At 30.6% G+C, this 22,717-nt stretch overlaps 1 protein-coding gene across 1 annotated transcript in view; it reads left to right on the top strand.

Moving 5' to 3' along the window:
• The window catches only part of CPT2 (Carnitine palmitoyltransferase 2), a 56,390-nt gene extending 33,673 nt beyond the window's left edge, over window positions 1-22,717 (top strand). Inside the window, exons 8-12 of the mRNA XM_067273020.1 lie at window positions 1,395-1,665; window positions 4,751-4,947; window positions 11,080-11,249; window positions 20,903-21,131; window positions 21,278-22,717. Of these exons, the coding sequence (XP_067129121.1) occupies window positions 1,395-1,665; window positions 4,751-4,947; window positions 11,080-11,249; window positions 20,903-21,131; window positions 21,278-21,615 (1,205 nt within the window). The 3' untranslated portion in view covers window positions 21,616-22,717. The remainder of the gene's footprint in view (window positions 1-1,394; window positions 1,666-4,750; window positions 4,948-11,079; window positions 11,250-20,902; window positions 21,132-21,277) is intronic.

Raw genomic sequence — 22,717 nt, 5'->3', positions numbered from 1 at the left:
TAAAAGTTTTCATTTGTTGGTCAGCTGTTATTCCATTATATATTTTACTTTTGAGTACAATTAGTATCATTACATTGATTAATACATGTAAATGTCTGTATACAATTAAGTAATATGTTTTATTTGACAAGATAATTAATTAACAATATTTTATAATAATTAGTTTCATAGTTTTTTTAATTCATTGGTAATCTGATTAATGAAATTGTTTATTCTATACGTTTAATTTATCATTAAGTTACTCAATTTTGCTCTGTAATCTTGATTTTGATTCATGTGTATTATCTCCATGATTCCATATTTTTGACAATATTTTACAAATCTTTCACAGTCCTTTAATAGATGGATCAAAGACCAGTCTCCAGAGTAACATCAGTAGCAGTGATCCTTAGTAAAGTCTATATAAGTGTTGTTAATAAATAATGAATATTTATTAAGTCTTATATGCAGTAATAGTCTTTTAATATTCATATTAGTATTTACTATTATTATATTTGAGTTTGAGGGGATATTTAGTGTGCTTATATACCACGGATGTTAGACTGAATGCATTAATGAGTTTTGATCTTTATTTATAGATTGTGAAAAGGCTGATTCCATCATTAATTAATGTATAACCAAATTGTCAGTTGTTTTCTGAATTATCAAATAGTTTATTGGAGATTCCAAATGATTGAACTTATCCTGCCATATGTTTTTATTATTTTTAAGATCATTGGTTTGATTTATCATTTCTTGGTGTAAAAATTTAATATTGTCATCATTAGTAGAGACTAATGACGATCTTCAAAATAACGTTGTTAAGGCCATCTCAATTCACTGGTGGCAACATTCTATGACAAGAGGATGGAAAAGCTCGTCCACAGATATGACAAATTCCTCAATCTTCATGGTGATTATGTTGAAAAGTAACCATGTTAGTACCCAACTTTTGGTAATAAATTCATTTTATTATTTACACTTGTCTTTGTTTCATGGATCATTGGAGGTTGAAAAAAAGCCATCATATATAATAAATAACAAGTATATTATTATTTATATTAAATTGTTCTTATATTTGTCATTTTTTGTACTAAATTTTTTGAAATATAGATTTTATAAATTTCTTCTTTAACAATATTTTTTATATTTTTGTTTTATATAAATATAAAAAATTAATTCTCTGTTAAATGTTTTAAATATTAGTGTAAGGATGATGATTTGAAAATATAATCTAAAAAATTTTAAAGTATTCCTGATGATTAAAGTCATGTTTATTCATTAAATAAATAATCAACAGATCTTTAAAATTAAACTAGTAATTAATTGCTTTTGTAAGGAGAATCATTTGCACTTGAATATTAGATTTAAAAAGTATAATTATTAAAAACAAATTTTTTTACTCTGCATTTTAGGCAATATTTTTCCACCTTCCTATATTCATGCTTGTTTGAATTATATTATGAAAGATAAGCATCCCACTGTTTTGGATTCAATTGGTGTATTAACTACAGAAAACAGAGATACTTGGGCATCAGTAAGAAAACATCTAGAAAATTTAGGAAATGGAGAGCAATTGAAACTTATTGATAGTGCTCTGTATGCTTTGATTTTAGATGATGAGGATTGGGGTGGTGATAAAGTAAAATTAGCACATGAGATGCTCCATGGCCCTGCAGGAAATAGGTACTAACTATTTGATGGTTCTATAATAATTTGCTTATAATAAAATAAATTATGTTAGTGTTATTTTTATAGAAATGATTATTTTAGTAAGAAAATATATTAATTATTATTTATCTGTTAATTGTAAATATACATATAAAATAAGTGAAATGGAAAAAGAATATATTTGAGATGGTACCCTCTAAATTGCATAACTGATTAAAATATTTATTGACACGAATTGCTAATTTTAAAGCATACTCATCCAGCATAGTCAATTTTTACATCAGTAGCTATGATAATTTCTGCTGGAGAGAATTTGAAAGTTATCTAGAAAGAATACATACAGTAAGAAGCTCAAATGAAATTAAGAAATTTATTTTTAAACAAAATATTTATGTTTTATTAACAAGAAATGCAATTTACATGTGGTAAAATGTTTTAGTTTACAAAGAAAATGGTAGAAAGCAATGTTATTGTATGTAAACAAGATTAAACTTAACAAGAACAAACTAAGTGTATCATTTTAAATGTTTATAATTATTTTAATTGTTACAATATACTTTATAACAGTGAAAAAGCAAAGAGTTTATAGCCTACTAACCAGTGTTGTGGAGTTGGGAGTTACTGGAGTCAGGCGTTTTAGAGCAGAGTTGGAGTCAGTAAAATTCTTTCAACTCCGGCAACTCCAATCCTGAATTTTACTGTTGGTAAAATGTAAAGTATGAAAAATACATTTGTATATAATAGCTCATATAAACATTGTAGTAGTTCAGAATATACATGTAAAGAACCTGTACTTTACTAATAAAAGATAACAGGATCTCTAGATCATTTTAAGGGGAAATGAGAAATTCTAGCCTTATATAAAATGAAACAAAAAGAACTGTTAAAGGGGAAAAAAGAAAATGAGTTTCTGAAATTTAAAATTTCCTTCAACTCACTTCAACCAGTTATTGGTTGAAGTGAGTTTTTTTTTTCCTATTCATCCCAGTGTGGTATATAGGTATGTATTTAAAAATTTCCTTTTAGAAAATTAAAATAATCTCAAAGTATATTAGATCTTTGGTTGTCTCAGTAAAAAGAAGAATGTAATAAAAAAAAACAAGAAAAAAATATATATTTAATGTATAGTCTTCGGTGAATTTGTAAAAGAACTTGTAACCTGAAAAGCATCTGCTTTAAACTGAAGAGAAACATAAGTGACTAAAATGCACATTTAATAAAGTAGAAAAGCCGAAAAAAGGTCTCTTAGTATTCAAGTGAAAACATTTCAAAAGGTGTGATAAGTCCTCAGACTAGAAGCTGATATAGAAGCTTAATCACCATTAAATTTTAAAACAAACAATTATTTATTGTGACGTCGTCACAATGCTGGGGTGCAATTTTTAATCATATTTTTAAATTTATTTAATTTAAAATATATGCTCTCCACCTTAAATTAGTGGTGGCTTGCCCCTGTAAATCATAATTTTCCTGTAACAATAGTCATGTTGGTCATGTATCTAACATCTTTCAGGGAAAATTTTTGAATTGAAATAACATGTCTTTTGATTTGCATTGGAAGTGTGTATATAGGTAATCAGGTCTCCTGTCTCTAAGCATTCCATATCTGATCTTGTCTTTCATCTATCTAACTCTGTTCTCTAGATTAAGGAAAAAGACAAACAGACAGATGAGAGTGGGAATTTATAGGTCTACAATTTTTTTCAAATTGTAGCCCAAATATCTTTGAAATTTGTTCTTGAAAGCTCCACCATGCTACTATGTTGTTTAAGCAAGAACACAAAGTGCAGAGACAATAATAAAAAGTTTATGGTACAGCTTCAAAGTGCCAAGCTTATCTTTACCAAAGAAAAACCCTCAAGAAAAAATTTGACTTTCATTGTGGGTGCCATAATTTTTACTCTGTGCAAAATTTTTTCTTTGTTTTTCTTTGACTGTCAATTTTTTTTATCAAATTAACTTTTTCACTGCCTTCCTGTTATAACTATTTATTTATTGCTTCTATAACATACAAGGGTGATTTTCAAAAAGTTAAGGTAACAAGTGCTCTCATAGGTGTCATATTCCTCCTTTTGTTCGAATTTCCCATTAGGGCAGCAGCAGAAGACCACAGCGTTATTGCACAGGTGTTAGATGGTGCAAATGTTGGGTCAGACTCTCACAATATCATTTTGAAAATGGTTGCACTCATGGAAACATGGTCAAATGTGGAAGAGCATAGTATGATTTGGTTTCTGCATCTGAAGCGCAACTCACCAGTAGAAATTCATTGTCAACTTGTTGAGGTGTATGGTGGTAATGTCATGTCACAAAAACAGGTGTGGGTTTGGTGCACTGAGTTCAATAAAGGCAGGACAGATGTGCAAACTGAATTGTTATAGTGCTTCAAGTGGGAGGTACTGGAACATCCTCCCTATAACTCCAACCTGGCACCCTGTGATTTCCATGTCTTTGGATCATTGAAGAAGCATCTGGATGATAGGTGATCCAAACTGATACGGAAGTTCAGCAAGCCGTCATGGCGTGGCTGAACTTCCATATCAGTTTGAATATAGATAACTTGGGGATTATTCACAGGAAATTATAGGGTTTTTTCAAAATTAATTATTTAACTATAATAATAAACCAAATTAACTAAATGAAAAATTTTAATGTTCAGCATTATATACTAAAATTGCCAATTGCAAAAATAAGATAGAATATATTAGTTACAGATAAAAAAAGTACATTTTTTAGTAAATAAACTATATTTGCTTTTTTTGTGAGTAGGAAAACTTGAAAGTTTATTATTATATTAAATATTTTAAGATTTTTCCTAAATCATGAAAATAGAAGTATAGCAAAATGTTAGTAAACACAACACAACATAAATAAAAATTTGAGTTATATTCCATGTATAAGTCAAATTTAAGTTAGCTGAATGTTTTGGGCTATAATTTTGTTTAAAAGCAAAATTATAATTCAAAAAATCCAGATAAATTAGTAATCAACATGTTTATAATTATAATAAAAATAATTTTAACTTGTATCTGTGAACTTTTTAGTAAAACATTAGATTGAGAATAGATTAGTTTGATTTAAAATAATAGTTCAATTACAGATGGTTTGATAAATCTTTTCAATTAATAATAAATAAAAGTGGAGTTGCTTGCATCAATTTTGAACATTCCTGGGGTGATGGTGTTGCTGTATTAAGATTTTTTAATGAGATATTTAATGATTCTACAACAAATCATCATATTCACCCTCATTCAATTCCTGCAAACTTAGATGTAACACAGAAAGTTAAAGTGTTAGGTAAGTCATTTTTATACAATATTTGTGAAACAAAATTAATTACGGAATTAGTAATTATGCTGAATTTTGATCTTTATCTTTTATAATAATAATAATAATAATAATAATAATAAACATGTCATATTGTGAGAAAATTCCTGAATACAGACACACACTGATACACTTCTTTAATTTCTGTTTTGGTTACTATGCCTTGACTTTGGTCCGGCATAGTACACAGCCACCAATGTTAACCGAGTATATCTCACTTAACCCAACATAATAATAATAATAACTCTTCCGTGGTCACCACCTGGTCTTGGTGGGAGAGCCCAGTAATTTTACTGATCCATAGGGCAATGCAGGCTGGAGCACAAGCTCCTGGTAGGGACACCCATGCCAGTAAGGTCTATGGGGAGAAATGAAGCTAAGAGTGACCACACACCCACATTCTGTGGAGATATGTATCATGGTAGTAACCAGATCTAAATGTGATACCGGCTCGGACGTCGCCCGGGTTAACAAGGTCCGCGTTCGTGGGTTAGGCAGAGGCTCACGTTCAAAAAATAGGCCACAGTCTCCCTTGGTTACCGGTGGCGAAAGCAGCACCGGCCCAAGCATGGCTACTGCAATGCCCTCAACAGATGTGAAGAACCAACCTAGCCTTGGTGTTTCTGTGGCAATGCATCCACAGACCACAAAGGCTGGAAAACCACGCCAACGGATGAAATGGACAACGGAAATGAACAAGTTTATCATCCGTACTTATTACACCATCACAAAACTCGAAACAAACATGACAGCATACAGACAACAACTACACCATAGATTCACACAACAGTATTCCCACCTCACTGTCACCGAACAAAGGGTTGTTGATCAAAAAAGAACAATTATACACAACAACCTTATTCCACAAACAACACTTGAACTTATCAAACAACAGGTTGCTGATCAAATACATCAAGAGACAGAAACATTTAACATTAATGAAGATCATGTAACCTGTCAGGATAATCCAGCAACAAGCATTGATAATAACACACATACAACAATTACCACTAATGATACTATAGACACTTCCTCATCCATCACTGATAACATAGACATGGATTTAGTTAATACGCTCTCACATATATTTCAGGAAACACTCACTAAATATACAGGCACAGATCCCACACGACGACCACGAATACCAAAAATCAACACGTCAAAGGAAGTAGGAAAAACATTAAATTATGTAAACACTCACTTACTACCACACTACATTCATTCAATTTCTACACTCTCAGACATTCATACATTAGTTTATGCTGGGGCAGTCACAGTAGTGACACACCATGGACTGAAAGTACAATCACAGACAAATACACAGAAAACACAATTCTATCACAAGCCTGCCTGGCAGAGAAGAATAGAAACACAAATAAATGACATTAGACAGCAATTAGGCAGGCTGACACAATACACTAGAAACAACATAACACCCAAATTAAGGAAACAGCTCAAAAACATTTTCAAGAAAATAAAAACACACACAAAACATGAACATCACAACACACGCATCACAGAATACATTGATACACTAAAACAAAAACTTGCTGCCAAAGCACGTAGACTCAAACGATACAAAACATGTACACTACGAAAACAACAAAATAAATTATTTACAAACAATGAAAAACTCTTTTACAGACAAATTAATAACAAAGCAAACACTGATACACAGCACAGTGGCACACCAACAGAAGAAGAACTCACAACATATTGGTCTTCTCTTTGGTCCAGTGCTGTCACGCATAATGCTGATGCAGGCTGGATCGAGGAGGAGAACAGAAACTTGCACAACATACCAACTATGCCCTGTGCTGAAATAAACATACATGATTTCCAATACACTGTTAACAGAACACACAACTGGAAGACACCTGGTGTAGACAACATTCACAATTTCTGGTACAAAAAGTTTACATCACTGCACCAGGAACTAGCTAAACACCTAACACACATCATCATCAATCCACAAGACATGCCAAATTTTCTTACTCAGGGCATCACCTACATGAAACCTAAAAACAACAATACCACAGACCCCACACAATATAGACCAATTACATGTCTTCCAACACTCTACAAATTATTGACATCCTGTATTGCAAACAAAATATACAAACATGTTGAAGAACACGACATTCTTACAGAACAACAAAAAGGTTGCCGTAGAAACCACAGGGGATGCAAAGAACAGTTACTCATAGATTCAGTCATTCTACGGCAAGCACACAAACAACACAGAAACATACACATGGCATATATAGACTACAGAAAAGCATTCGACAGTGTTCCACACAGTTGGCTGCTACATATTCTACACATGTACAAAATACATCCATCACTCATTGCATTCTTTCAAAACACTATGCAGCACTGGAGAACAACACTACATTTCAGGGTTCATAACACTTCCATACAAACAAACCAAATTTTTATTAGGCGAGGAATTTTTCAAGGAGATTCCTTGAGTCCTCTCTGGTTCTGCTTAGCCCTGAACTTATTATCCAACATGTTAAACAACACACAATATGGTTACAATATCAGACACGAAAAAACAACACAGTTTACACTGTCACATCTCATGTACATGGATGACATAAAACTTTATGCATCCACACAAAAACAACTTCATCAACTCCTACAAATCACACATTCATACACCAAGGACATACAAATGGAATTTGGCCTAGATAAATGCAAAACAGTTCACATAGAAAAAGGAATCCTGAAGAAAGAAGATTTTGCGCTTGGAAATGGAGACATTATTGAATCCATGGAAGAGGGCGAGTTCTACAAGTATTTAGGATTCCAACAGGCCAAACTAACAGAACATACACAAATAAAGCAAAGATTAATTAAAGAATACCAAAGTAGGCTAAATGCTATTCTCAGAACACAGTTAAATGCAAAACACACAGTTAAAGCAATAAACACATATGTCATCCCAGTACTCACATATTCTTTTGGAGTTATACATTGGACTCACACAGATCTTGAGCAACTCCAAAGGAAAACAAGAACAACACTTACTAAGCATAAACAACATCATCCTAAATCCGCCACAGAAAGATTAACCCTTCCACGTAAAGATGGCGGACGTGGCCTGATTGACATAGTTAACCTTCACTACAAACAAATACAGTCACTGCGAGAGTTTTTCTACAAAAAACAAGAAACATCACAATTACATAAAGCAGTAACTCTAGCAGACTCGAATAACACACCATTAAACTTACACTCACATCATATGGACACAACACAACATATAAAAAGCATAGACACCATTATAGTGTTTATGAAACCGTGCCGGTGCTTATTCTGCAACTTGAACACAAACTATATGGTGTATTTTCTCGGACACATGGCAAATTTCATCACTAATCAACTGAAGAAAACTTAGTGATGAAATTTGCCATGTGTCCGAGAAAATACACCATATAGTTTGTGTTCAAGTTGCAAAATAGACACCATTAAGCAATCGTGGGCTCGAAAGGCACTCCATGGCAGGCATCCTTATGATCTGGCCCATGATTTTGTTGACAAAACTGCGTCAAACAGCTGGTTAGCTCGGGGATGCCTCTTTGGGGAGACGGAAGGATTCATGATTGCCATACAGGATCAGGTCATAAATACTAAAAACTACAGAAAACATACTCAAAGATACAACACTCACAAATGACACATGCAGAAAATGTCACATTATGCCAGAAACTATACAACACATCACCTCTGGTTGCAAGCTCTTGGCACAGACAGAGTATTTACACAGACATAATCAAGTAGCAAATATAATACACCAAGAACTTGCAAAGAAACACAAATTAGTAGACATCCACAAACCATACTACAAATACATTCCACAGACAGTATTGGAAAACAACACGCACAAAATGTACTACGACAGAGCCATAATCACAGATAAAACAATTTACCACAACAGACCAGACATCACACTCATTGACAAACACAATAAAATCACATACATTATAGACATATCCATTCCAAACACTCACAATATACAAAACGCATGCACTGAAAAAATTAGCAAGTACACAGAACTCGCCCAGGAAATAAGGCATCTGTGGAGGATGGATAGGGTGCTTATCGTACCTGTTGTTCTCTCCGCTACAGGTGTCATATCACACACACTACACAAAAGCCTGGGCACATTACAATTGAATAGAAACACATACATCACACTACAGAAGGCCACTATATTGAATACATGTCATATTGTGAGAAAATTCTTGAATACAGACACACACACTGATACACTTCTTTAATTTCTGTTTTGGTTACTATGCCTTGACTTTGGTCCGGCATAGTACACAGCCACCGGTGTTAACCAAGTATATCTCACTTAACCCAACATAATAATAATAATTAAATTTTAGAAAAAAGTAAAACATTATTTGTACACCATTTGCAATATATTGTTATTGATATTTACTGATGTTAGATTTCATTAAAAAAAAAGGGATAATCACTTTTAAATTTGAGCATTTCAAGATTTTTCTTTATAAAAAAATTATCAGAAAATTAAATATAGAATTATTAAAAAATCTTTAATATTATAGAATTTTATATATTATTTTCTTGATGTTATAATTTAAAAAAATGAAAATGTCTAAAGTGGTGAATTTTAGAGAGTGTTTTATATGGAATGAAATATCAAACAATTTGTTAATTTTCAAAGTAATCTTTGAAATTTTGTTGGGGATAGTGACAAAAGAAGCATGCGCATACACCTAATTACAGTAGAGCATTGCTTATCCAAATCAATTGGGGACTGGGGTTGTTCAGATAACCGATTATGTATGAAAAAATATATTAACCTATCTGATGCTGAAATTTTTCTCCATTGTGTGTCGCTTTGTGTCGAATTTTCGTCGATTTTTAAGCCTATGAAAATTTTTATAATAATAATCTAGGCTATTGTATCGTTAAAAATTATTTCTTTATTTTATACAAGCAAAATAAATATATCGAAAAATATACAAACAAAAAAAATTATACTTTAGAAGTTAATCTAGTATCAAAAACGTTCGATTCAGCACCACACAGTCCGACTGGAAAGCTTTCAGATAAACGACGCTCTACTGTACTACCAAAAACTTCTTTAATGAACAAAACAGTCACTATAAAACCCTGATATAGGGTAACCCAGCCAACCTAGTAAGGTAACAATTAGAATTTGTTTACTTTGTGACTGCTGTAGCATATTATAACTAATTTGTTCACAAACTCCTGAAGATCAGATCAATCTAAATTAAAATAATGGGAATAATAATAATTGAATTACAACTATATCTATAATCCCAAAAGCAAAGGTACAAAATATGTTTCCTGTTGGTGGCAGAACACTCAGCATATCAGCATTGTAGGTTCCTTGGACTTTTTCTGAAACTCCTTACATTCTTTCCTCCAAAAAGAATTTTCTCTCTCTCTCAAGCTCAAGGACATCTTCAACAGTTAGTCTCTTATGTTCTGAGTTTTTCCTGTCCTTATCCAAGACTCAACCAAAGTGCCTGTTGTTTGTTTGAGCCCCTCGGATATTACCTTCTTGATGTCAAAATCTGTTTCCTCCAGGAGGGGTTCAACTTCAACATTGCACTACCTAGCTAGTCTGGACACGAATACAAACAATGAAATAATGCCGGACAAAGGGTGGAAAAGCACGTGAAATTGGGGTGGGTAGAGAAGAAGACATAAAAAGAAACAAAAAGGCAGACCACCACAAATGTTAAATTGTTTAATAAATACTTATAAAATATTAATGTATGTTATAAAGTTTAGAAAGATGATATTTAAATTAATACCAGTTCAACTGTAGGCTTTCCTTCAACTTTTAAAGTCATTATAATATAGTAACTAATAAGGTATGCTCAATTATAAAATGCTCTAGTTGGGCATTTTAAATAAATTTAATTTTGCTAAATATAAATGTGAGCATATTGCTTAAAGATTAATTATGAAGTGTTCAATTTTTTAAATGTGATGTTAAATTATTATATATTAGTTCTGTTAATTATATTTTCTGTAATTTCAAAAACTATATATTAAATTTTTATGTCGAGTTTTACTGGATTATATTTTCAGAATTTAAAGTTGATGAAACAGTCAAGCAAGCTATACATATTGCTCAAGAAAATTATCATAAATTGACAAGCAATTTAAAAATTGATATCATGCAATATTTTAAAATGAATAGAGATTACTTAAAAAATCAAAAAATTAGTCCTGATTCAGTTATGCAATTAGCTTTCCAGGTAAGTTTATAATAAACCAATCACCATAATTAATTGGGCTATTTTTTTGCTGCTATTAATAATTAGATTTTAAGTAATCTGGTGTTAGAGGTAGATGTTAGATGCCATCCATTATTGAAATTAATAATTATTATAATTTAATATTTATTAAATAATTTAGGGTAGTCTGGAAGAAAATCAGTCCAGAGGCAGGATTCAAACCTGCTTACTGTGCAGTTGCATTGCTAGTTATGTCAACCAAACCTCTGAGCAATTCTTTACTTCCAGACACATTTAATTCTTGATATAGTCATTCACAGTTACTCATGGGGCCAACTGGGGATGACTCCTATGCCCTCAGCTTTTATAATCAAAGCATGTATATGGTAAGCAGTGAAATTCTTGTTAATTTGATCACTTGGTGATATCAGCACCCCCTTTTTAACAGTTATGTAGACACTCGTTCATTACCAGGTTATACTGACCATTATTAGCATGGTTTTTTTGTTTCAATTGATAGCATTCTAATGAGGATATGTTTATTATATAGCCTGCAAACATTAAATAATGTCTTTAACATTAGAAAAATGATTATATTGCTTTCCTAAACAAAAAGAAATGCATAGCTGGATAGAAAAGTTAAAATTTTGTACATTCATTAATACAATTATAACACAATTCCACAATACAATTAATAAAATTAAAATTAAAAAAAAATTCTGGAATGCAGGATTATTAACAATTAGGATTTTTTTTTTATGCTGTTACCTAAAGTTCACATCTAAAAAACATGCTACAAAAATAACTACAAGAATATAGTTTACATAAAAACATTTATTGAAATAATTTTGTATGTATATTTTATATATTTCTAACAAATTAATTAGAATAATACTTTTATATACAGATAAAAAAACTACCTTATTTAGGAACAATCAAATAATATATATTAAATTATTTTATACACAGTTCTCATTATTTTTATATATAATCTGTGATGATTATTGCATTTTCTACTTAATTCTTGAATATTTGAAGAAGTATTATAAATGTTTAATTTTTTATACTGCTTTAACTTTTGATATTTACAATTAAATTTATTAAGAATATGTTGTGTGTCTATAATAGTTCAAGTAAATAATTTACTTAAACAACAAAATTAACTGTAGAAATATGTTTGGTCTAACTGTAAAAAGAAAGTATTCATGAACATTTTCATACAATCTTTATAATCTAAATTTTAACAATATGATAAATTTAATTTAACTAAATATATCGTATATATTTTTGATACAACAATTAATATTAATTGAAAAGTATATGATTTTGATCACTTAGCATCTTCCTTGGGAAATCGATTTAATCGGTTTCCAGGAGTTGAAGGTGTTGTCATAAAGCTTGCAAACATGTATTATTAGCTACATTGAAAACAAACTTTTTAAACAAAAAATTCGTTATTTTACCAGTAGGATGTTATAACTTTATTTATTACAATTGTCTAGCTGCAAGAACATATTGGATGATTGAGACTAACCCTAGCACCTGTAGCAAAATACATCGAGTGAACTAACACATGTTAACATACAATTGGGAAAGAAGCTATGTTTTGTTTTATTCAAATCAAACTTTATGCTATAATAATCCACATTTAAACATTAAAAAATTATACCTTCATTATATACAAATGGACAATATATTTTTTACTATATTCACACTTTTTACTTAAAACATTTTAATATAATTTGAAAGAAATGAGATGAAAACAGTCTGCTTTCTTCCAGTATGCTGTGTTTATCGAGATGTATAAACACTACTTTGTCTTTAACTTCAAACAAACTTGTAATTAAGCACATTTACATATACAATTACTGGAATATACACCAAATCGGTTTTGTTTATTTTAAAAACGTCTTCCAAAATAATAATATAAATATAGGAATTGATTTTCTAAATTATTGTATAAGATAAATCATATGTTGATAACTATTTGACTACTACTTTTAAATTTGTCTATAAAACTTTAATATAGTTCCCAAGTATTAAAAATTAAGTAAAATGTTTTAATATGAAAATGTATTTTTCATAAATAAAAAAATTTGAGTTTATTCTAATTTCATTTATTGAAGTAATGATAAATTGTTAGAAAATAATTATTTACTATATCATTAAAAATTTCAAATTAACTTACATTTATTATTATTAATAATAATAGACCATTTAATACTGAAAATATTACATTATTTCTAAAGAAATACAAATTTATTAAATACATTAATTATAAAACAAAACAATTGGTACAATAACACATTAAGATATAGTAATCAATTCAATACAATAATGGCCAATAGTATTCAAACATTTTAACAGTGCGACCCCAAGGTAATTTTCCGCAACCCCAAAGGGGTCGTGACCCATAGATTGAATACCACTGATCTAGGCCTATATGATAATCAGCAGTTTGTTTTTCTGACAACCAACAGAAAAAAGTTAAAAACAAGGGAAATGAAAGTTAAAAAAGCATTACATTGAAGGAAATTTAACATTGTTTCAATTAGCTGGGCTGAGGACAAAAAAAATAAACACAATATAAAATAGAGACAAAAAATTACTATATAGCAGGGCTTTCCAACCTTGTGTGATATGAATTCTTGCATACTTCATTAATAACATACTTCATTGAAAGAAATCAAAGTGTAATGTAGTATAAAATAATATACATTTTTAATTTTAATGACTAACATATAGACACCCACAATTGCCATAAATAATCGGGCTATGTTTTGGAAATATTAATTATGAATTACAAATAAATTTTCAGGTCTGTGTAGCGTAACTGGCAATGTGTCTGCACGGTAAGCGGGAGTTGCTGGTTCAAGTCCCGCTTTCGGCTTATTCTTTTCTTCCAGTCTATTGTAAATTAATTAATTAAATATAATTATTAAATTTAATATGAGATGGCACCTAACGCCTTCCTCTAGTGCCAAATTTATTTGTAATTCATAATTAATATTTCCAAAATACGGCTCTATTATTTACGGCATTTGTAGGTGTCTATTTGCTAAGCATCAGGTTTTGGTAGATATTTATTTTTGTGATGACTAACATAAATGCTTATTTAAAGAATATTCTATTTAAATTTTACAAAAGACAGCTTTGTATAATAAATGTAGTTTTGGGGTTTAACATTTGGTTTTAAAATTTCTTGATACCCCCTTTTGGAGCTCTCGTATTTTTCCCAGACTTTCAATATTTGTAAGCTTGATGACAATTATAACATTTCTTTATCTGACTGTCCTTACAATATTCAGCAGATCTATCTAAAACATATACACACAAACTTTTTAATTTTTTTTCCAGTCTTCAAATTCTGCAGAATAAGCATTAAAAATCATTATTTCTTTTAAGCAATACACTTGAATTGGTAAATATTAATAAATGTGTTAATTTAAAATGAATATATTCATAATAAAAAAATAATAGGCCTATATTTAATTGAAAATTACTTACCATTCTCAGAGCTAAATTGATATTTCTCTAAAGTCAAATTGTAATTCATGTTTAGAAATAAGATGAGCTTTTAATAAGTCACGAAAAAGAAATGTATTGTTACAGTTGTTTATGGGATGTCAAAGTCTTAATTTTCTACTTATAACATTGCTCTGTTTTTCTAAAAAATCTCTTTTATACGAACATTTATTTCTGTATGCTGTGTTTTTGTCTTCTCAAACTATACAAAAACAAAAATCTTTTATTGCATATATTACAAATTTCACTTTAATTATTTATTTGTTTATTTTCTTAAAAACTGGGTGGTTTTATTCGATCATTAGATGAACTTTTCTTAAATGAACATACAGTTTTTTGTTTTTTTATAATCTGGAGATTGCACTCCAAGTACGTAATGATTTTTATCATCTTGTTTCTTTCAAATTATATTAAAATGGTTTAAGTAAAAAGTGTGAATATAGTAAAAAACATTGTCCATTCATATATAATTGAGGTATAATTTTTTTTAAGTTTAAATGTGGATTATTATAGCATAAATTTTGATTTGAATAAAACAAAACATAGCTTCTTTTTTAATTGTTTGTTAACACGCGTTACTTTGTCTTACTGATTACAAGTTTACTCGATATATTTTGCTAGAGGCACTACGGTTGGTCTCAGCCAGCCAATGTGTTCCTGTTTGTCTAATAATGGTTGGTATAACCAGGCAATGAACAAGTCTACACAACCATTACTAAAGGGCACTGATATCCAGGGATGAAATTAACAATAGAGTTCCACAGCTTACCATAAACATGCTTTGTTTATAATCGTCCATTATGGCATTAGTAACTGTGGATGTTTATATTGAGAATTAAATTTGTCTGGAAATGAAGAATTGCTCAGAGGTCTGGCAATGACACCACATGGTGTGAAGGGAGTTATGGGTGTAGTAAATGCACATGATGGTACAAAGAACAACGAAAGCAAGTACAATGATAATAAACAGAATTTATTATTCAATTTGTGTGGTGGTTTTCTTTAGACAGGATTCTTACTTGGATCCCAACTATAATATAAGCACATAAATATATGAGCTTACAATGAATAGGAGTGTTAACTAACAAAGGGATCACGATTCGCGACAATAATTATTACAGTCGGACTTTCTCAATCCTTACAACTAAACTTAAAACTAACTTATATCTTTCTTCTTCCTCATTCCTCAGTATATAAAATAGATTTTAGGAAAGTGAGAATAAAAGTATGGATGGTACCCGGGGTTTTTGTAAGTCTTCGATCTTTCGGGTGGAGGGACTACTCTCAATTCGATGTCCACTACTCTTCTTTGTTTCAAAGTTTATAATTCCAAAATCACTCGACACAGTAATCGAGAATTGAGTGACACTATAGTTCATTCTTGTTACTGCAGATGATTTCTGTCTTCTTTCCGTCCCCCTAGACGACAGCTCGGACCTCGATCTTTCTCTGTCTGCCTCCTTTGAACGCTCTGCCAAGAATGAATATCACTCTCCCCGACTTGCCTCAGGGCTTTCACTCTCTATTGTTTTTCGGTGTAGTTCCCAGAAATGCATTCTTACCTGCAGGAAGGAAAGACCGTTAGAAAATTTGAAGAAAAAAAGATACAGAACAAAAGACTAAGGAAACTTAATATTAGACTTAACACTAAAACATATATACAAATTTATGGTGTATCGCCACATGGGTTTAAATTCAACTCCAGAGCTTTTTCTTCTTCTAAACTAATCTAAATTATTTAATAAATATTAAAATTAATGATTATAATAATTTAGTAAGAGATGGTACGTAACATCTATTTCTAATACCAGATTACTTAAAATCTAATTATTAAAAATAGTGAAAAATAGCCTGATTAATTATGGTGATCATTTGGTTTATTATTAATACATCACTAAGCCCAAACAATTGCTGTAATTAATCTGGCTATTTTTCATATAATTTTAGACATTGTTTTTTATACAGTTAAGAATTTTTAATACAGTCAAACCTCTGTTTATGAACTTAATTTGTTTCTAAAAGTTATTTGGAAATCAATTTGTTCTTAAACTGAAACAAATTTTCCCATAAGAAATAATGTAAAGTGGATTAATCTATTCCTGACCCCAAAACAAAGCCCCCCCCTTCTTTTTAAAGCAGCATTTCATGCATAAAAATGCCTACAAATGCAATATAATATTATCTATATCCATATCCATTTTATATTTATATTAAAAGCAAAATGTTTCATCATTGCCAACCAAAACTAACACCTTACAAAAAGTGTTCTAAATAGAGACTTGACTCTACCTGGATGAAATATAACCAAATGAATCAAAATAGACAAGTACTTTATCCACATTTTCTGAAATAATATGTTTCAATTGCTTTGATTTAAATTAAAATTAAAATTTTGCTAGTGGAGTCTTGGTTTTACAGTCAAAGATAGTAAAGAAAATTATTTCCATTCTGATGTAAATTAGTCTTGCCTTTACAATTTTTGAAAATTGAAACTGTTAGATAATTTAATAATAATTAGTTAATTAATTATTACAGTCAACAGACTAAAAATATAATTGAGAAAAATTTATTTTAATTATTATCTGCCAGAAATTATTAATTTTAATTAATTACTTTTTGCTTTTGTTATCAACTATTTTTGAGTGATGATAGAAATTTATACATTCTTACAATTACTACATCAGACCAAATTTGTTAAATAAATCAGTTGCATAAGCTATCAAAGAATTGGATTAGTTTCATAAAAATGTAATGATTCAAATTGACTCTCAGAAGTTCTCTTTTCCTGTCTTTGACAATTTGAGAATGCATTTAATTTAAGGATAATTATTATTATTAAGTATCAATTTTAGTAATTAATGAACTGTAATGTTCTATTACTTTCACATTTAAACCTTTAAATGCAGTATATTTTTAATTATACTTCAACATTTTCAACATATACTTTCAACATTTTTTAATGACCTTCATCAAAGAAAACAAAGTATTATTCTATATTTAGTATGTAATCAGTGTAGACCTTGTTAACTCAGTTTGAAAATTAACATAGAATGTAATTTTACAAATTCAAATGCACATACCAAATGTTTCATCTGACATATGTTTTACCAAGGGGAGCCCTGTACTCCATCACTGTATATTCTGCTTGTGCCTCTTGTGTTTTTCTTTTTAAGCTAAGTTATTCATTTAAAAATACAATAACTACTAAAAAATTTTACAGTAAAATAAATATATGTATAAATCTCAATAAATATGAATGAATAAATAAAGCTTATATCCCTCTGTGTCATATTAGTAGTGCTTTCCATGCTCTCAATATTGCATTACAGTCTCTGCAATTGATTGCTTGCCCCTTTTGTGTTGCTTTATAAATTTGCCAAGCTCTGGAGTGTTTTATCTACTTCTTTTTCTGTATTTTTTTGTATAATTTAGCTGGTTTCAAACCACTGAGACAGAGGTAGGATGAGCAAGCACATATGTTGTGAGTGCTGTATTAGGGATGACTTTTATTGATGTCTTTATGCTCTTTAATTCTTGCTGCTAGTGATCTATTAGTTGCTTGATATAACATAATTCTTGCTTTACTCTGCTGTCTTCTAGGGGTATTTAATAAATCCCTGTAAGGTAGCCGACCTGATGGAGATAGGGGACTTGAAAACCCACTCCTCGGCACCCGTGTTAGGTTGCCGTCTTTTAGATGGAATCAGTTAATCCCGCGTCAAGATAAACCGAAAGGAGGGTTGTATGTGGATCATGATGGAGGAGGCAAATAATGACAAGTGTTTTTCACACGAAAACCGTTTATTTGTTAACATTAGTGCTTACATCATTAATCAACAGTCCTTCACTAATCCAGATGAGAACTTCAGCAACGACACAACTCAATATGGATCACGACTGTTATCTGAATAACAAGGAGGCTCTTGGCTTAATCCAGAGAAGACTGTCCTTTGATCTTGAAATCCTGATTTTTTTAATAGTTTTTTCCCCTCTATTTGCATTTCGGATTGGTCCCTCGTCCCATTCCTCGCTTCCCGATTGGTCTCTCCTTTGTCTCCAGGTGCAAGACGAAGCCTCTTCGGGTCGCAGGAAAGGTCCGATTTGAGGTGTCTGTTTGATACCTCTTTATTGACTCTGCCCGGCAATTGTTTATAAAACACCAGCACCTGCACTCATAATTCAGGCCGTTGTTATACCATTTTTGACATCTAAGAATTTTAACAATTATTTTCATCTTTCATTTATCAAAAATTCCCTCTTTTATTGTTCGAAAAGGTTTATCTCTGCCAACATTTTATAAACTTGCGAGTCAATGATCTACCTATTTATGAGCGCTCATGTTAGAGTTTGTCTTCCGCTAAGCTCTTGACAGAAATTTGACACGTACTCGAACAGTTCCGAGTCTTGTTGTTTACATAAGAATTTCGAAGGTTACTAAAGTTCGAACCCCTTCTGGGGATCCACATCCCCATTACAGTACATGGGTTGGATCTTTGGGCTGTTTGTTGTTCCGGAGTAGCCTATAAACAGTTGGATTTCTTTCAAAGATTATTTTTTCTTTGTCACTTTTTTGTCAGCACTCTAAAAGCTGCCATCTTATAGTTTATTTGATCATAAGATGCCATTGTATAAATATTAGATTTTTTTGTGGTTTTTCTATAAATATTTGTGGTAATTGCACCTCCTTTCAGCATAACTGTGAAGAAATGTGCAAAAGTATCACGTTTTGGTTCTAACTGAATTTTTATCATGTATGGGTACACATTGACATCACTTATGAATTTCTTGATGTCAGGTTATTTCCTCCAAATTATTAAGACATCATCACATAGTATGCTGGCATACAGTGCTATGTTTTCATAGTACTTAGATAAGATTGCATTTTCCAATCACCATTTTGCGGTGTGTTTCTGAAAGGGCACTGGGTTCCCATGGAAAGGTTTCCATGGGGACTCCTTTATTCTGTTTGTATATAATTCCATTAAACGAGGAGGAGGAATATGTCACTGTGTGTGCTAATGCCAGTATTTGTGGAAGTACAGTATTTTCTTAGCATTGTTAAGAGACTTTTTACTGGAGAAAGTTGTGGCAAAAACATGCCTCTAGTTTTATGGAAAGGTATAAATCTTTAAAGTCTAGCTAGCACTGTAATCAACTCTTCCTCATATAATTTCAGTTGGTAGAGTTTCTGGGTTATCTCTAATGGTTGTATGATGCTGAATTCATGCAGTGGCAGGTACTTATTGATGTAGATATTGAGTGCTTGTTATAGGGTAATAGAAACAACATTTATCCACTACTGTTCTTATGCATTTCCCTGCTTTGTGGATTTTTGTGAACCCAGGCATTCTTAGGGAAGATGGAGACATTTGTCATTTTTAGTTTTAGTGGTTGTGAACCTTTTTACTCTTTTTGTAGGCAATCAATTAAGTTTGGAGGGGCTGTTGTGCAGTGCATTGCTTCAGTGTATTCTATAAGGAACTGGCTATATGTAGATGTTTTAAGTATAACCATATCTTTGGATTTGTCTGCTTTAAGACTACACCATTGTCAGAAAGCTATCTTTTGATTTCTTTTCTCATCCTCCATATTGGGCTGTTCACAGAGCATGTGCACTCTTCTTTAATTTTGAAGGTCACTTTCCATCTAAATAATTCTTTCTACACTTTGTCCAATCTCTGGTATAAGCTGTAGAAGGGTTGAATAATGTTTTTGATCTGCATCTTAGGTTGTGGTATGTATTTTGGGGCATATTTCATTGCAAAGTATACTGCATTTAAAGCTATAAGTTTGAAATTAGTAGTATTATCAAAGTGCAGTTTGTTGAAGCACTGTAATCTAAATATTTTTTAAATATGGCCAAAATTTTTCAAATATTTACTTTTTGAAACTTTTCACTAATCTAATTAATTAAGAGTTTATTAATGTAATAGTCTCATGAACTTTGTAGAAATGACTTCTGTTTATTATTTTTACATTTAAAAAATGCTAACTTATTTTATTTGAATTTTAGTACAGTATTTACTTTTTAGAATTTTTACTATTCTGTTTGTTCTTGGAATATCATTAAATTTATTTACCTTCTGTTAATTCAGTGTAATCATGAATATTCAAGCAATGTTTAAATTTAATTATTTTTGATATTTCAGATGGCTTTTTACAAGCAAAACAATAAAATACCAGCAACTTATGAATCATGTAGTACTTCAGCATTTAAACATGGTCGAACAGAGACAGTGCGTTCAGCAACGACAGCAACAAAGGAATGTGTTGAAGCATTTACTAAGAAAAAAAACAAACCATCATCCAATGAATTAAGAACAATGTTAAATGATTGTTCCAAAATTCATAACCAGTTAACAAAAGAAGCAGCAATGGGTAAATAAATCTTTCATTTTAAAAAATATTATAAAGTGATAAAGTTTTTATAAATATTATTTTTTATAAAAATGTTTGTATTCATTTAATTATAATATATAAATTATTATTGAAATATTTTTTTTATTTATGTCTATTTTATGTAGGTCAAGGTTTTGATCGACATTTATTTGCAATGAAGTATTACATTGAAAAGAAAGGGGAAAAGCTGCCAGAAATATATCAAGATTCTACCTATATCAAAGCCAATCATTTCCATCTATCAACATCCACATTATATGGAACAGCATTTAGTGGTGGTGGTTTTGGTCCAGTAGTGGAAGATGGATATGGTGTTGCCTATGGTTTTCATGAAGAATTACCAGGATGTGCTGTGAGTTCTTACTCTACATATAGAAATGGTAAAGAGTTTGCAGAATGTATTGAATCCTGTTTAAATGATATATATCAGGTATTGCATGCCACACGTAAAATTGACGGATAAATTTCCGTTAAATGCTTATTTATAATATATATAAGAAATAAAATCAAATAAAATCAATTACGTATACAATATATTTTTTAAATTGAATAAAATTTTACAAATTTTATATAAATAATTGTATGTACAGTACAGTGCACTCTTGCTAATCCATACTAATTATGGTACAAGATTGTTTGGATAAGCAATATGCATAGATAGTAGAGAAGGCCAGAGGTATAGCCAAGGATAAATGGGGGAATAAAGGTAAAGGAGAAGGACAGGTGAGAAGAAAAGAATGGGAGAGATCTCATGATGCCAGGCTGAGAACCGTTTACAACCAAAAGGGGTGTGCCTAATGTTACTCAAAGGGCACCCAAGGTACTGAGCCAGCAGAATATTATGTATAAAGAAAAGGAAATTAAAAAGGCTACAGAGTAATATATACAGTATGTTCCTTTTGTAATAATATAAAATGTTATCAGTTATAATGTTACTAAAATTAGCAACTCCCAAACCATAGTCAAACTACATTGTGATTACAATAAACGAAGTTTTTACACAATTTTATCATCATCTTCAGACAAACAGCATGAAGAGAGTTTAAAAAGGCCTATCAGCCTTAACATGTAGCTGATAACATGCAATTGTTATCAGTTATTTGTCTTAATGATTAATGCTTTAAATGCATTGTAATTATTTGTTTGTAGTACAGTAGTTTAACAGCATCTATAGCATAATGCCATTTAAATTTGGTGGCAGATAAACAATACTGAATTAATTATAATTAATAAATATTAATGTTATCAAATCTTGGTTATCATCAGTTTAGGTGAGTTCCAAACTGATGAAATTTTCAAAAATACTTATTTTGATATCTACTATATCTGGTGCACACACATTTACGTTAAAATGTACAGTACTGTACTGTACATATAAATTTTATAAATTCATTGTTTTAAAAAAATTGTGATTTCTGTTGGTTTTGGTTAGAGCATCCAACAGAAAAAAACAAAATTCATTCAGATTGCAAAGAGTGCATTGTATTTATAATGAAATCGAGATTATCTATTTTTATTATTGAATGTTAATTTTTGAATAAAGTTACTCATTATTGAGACAATCA

The sequence above is a fragment of the Centruroides vittatus genome, unplaced genomic scaffold (assembly GCF_030686945.1).
Source record: "Centruroides vittatus isolate TY-2023 unplaced genomic scaffold, ASM3068694v2 contig_460, whole genome shotgun sequence".
In the NCBI taxonomy this organism is placed as follows: Eukaryota; Metazoa; Arthropoda; class Arachnida; order Scorpiones; family Buthidae; genus Centruroides; species Centruroides vittatus.
Note: the sequence above shows the minus strand (reverse complement) of the source record. Positions and strands in the feature narration are given on the sequence as shown.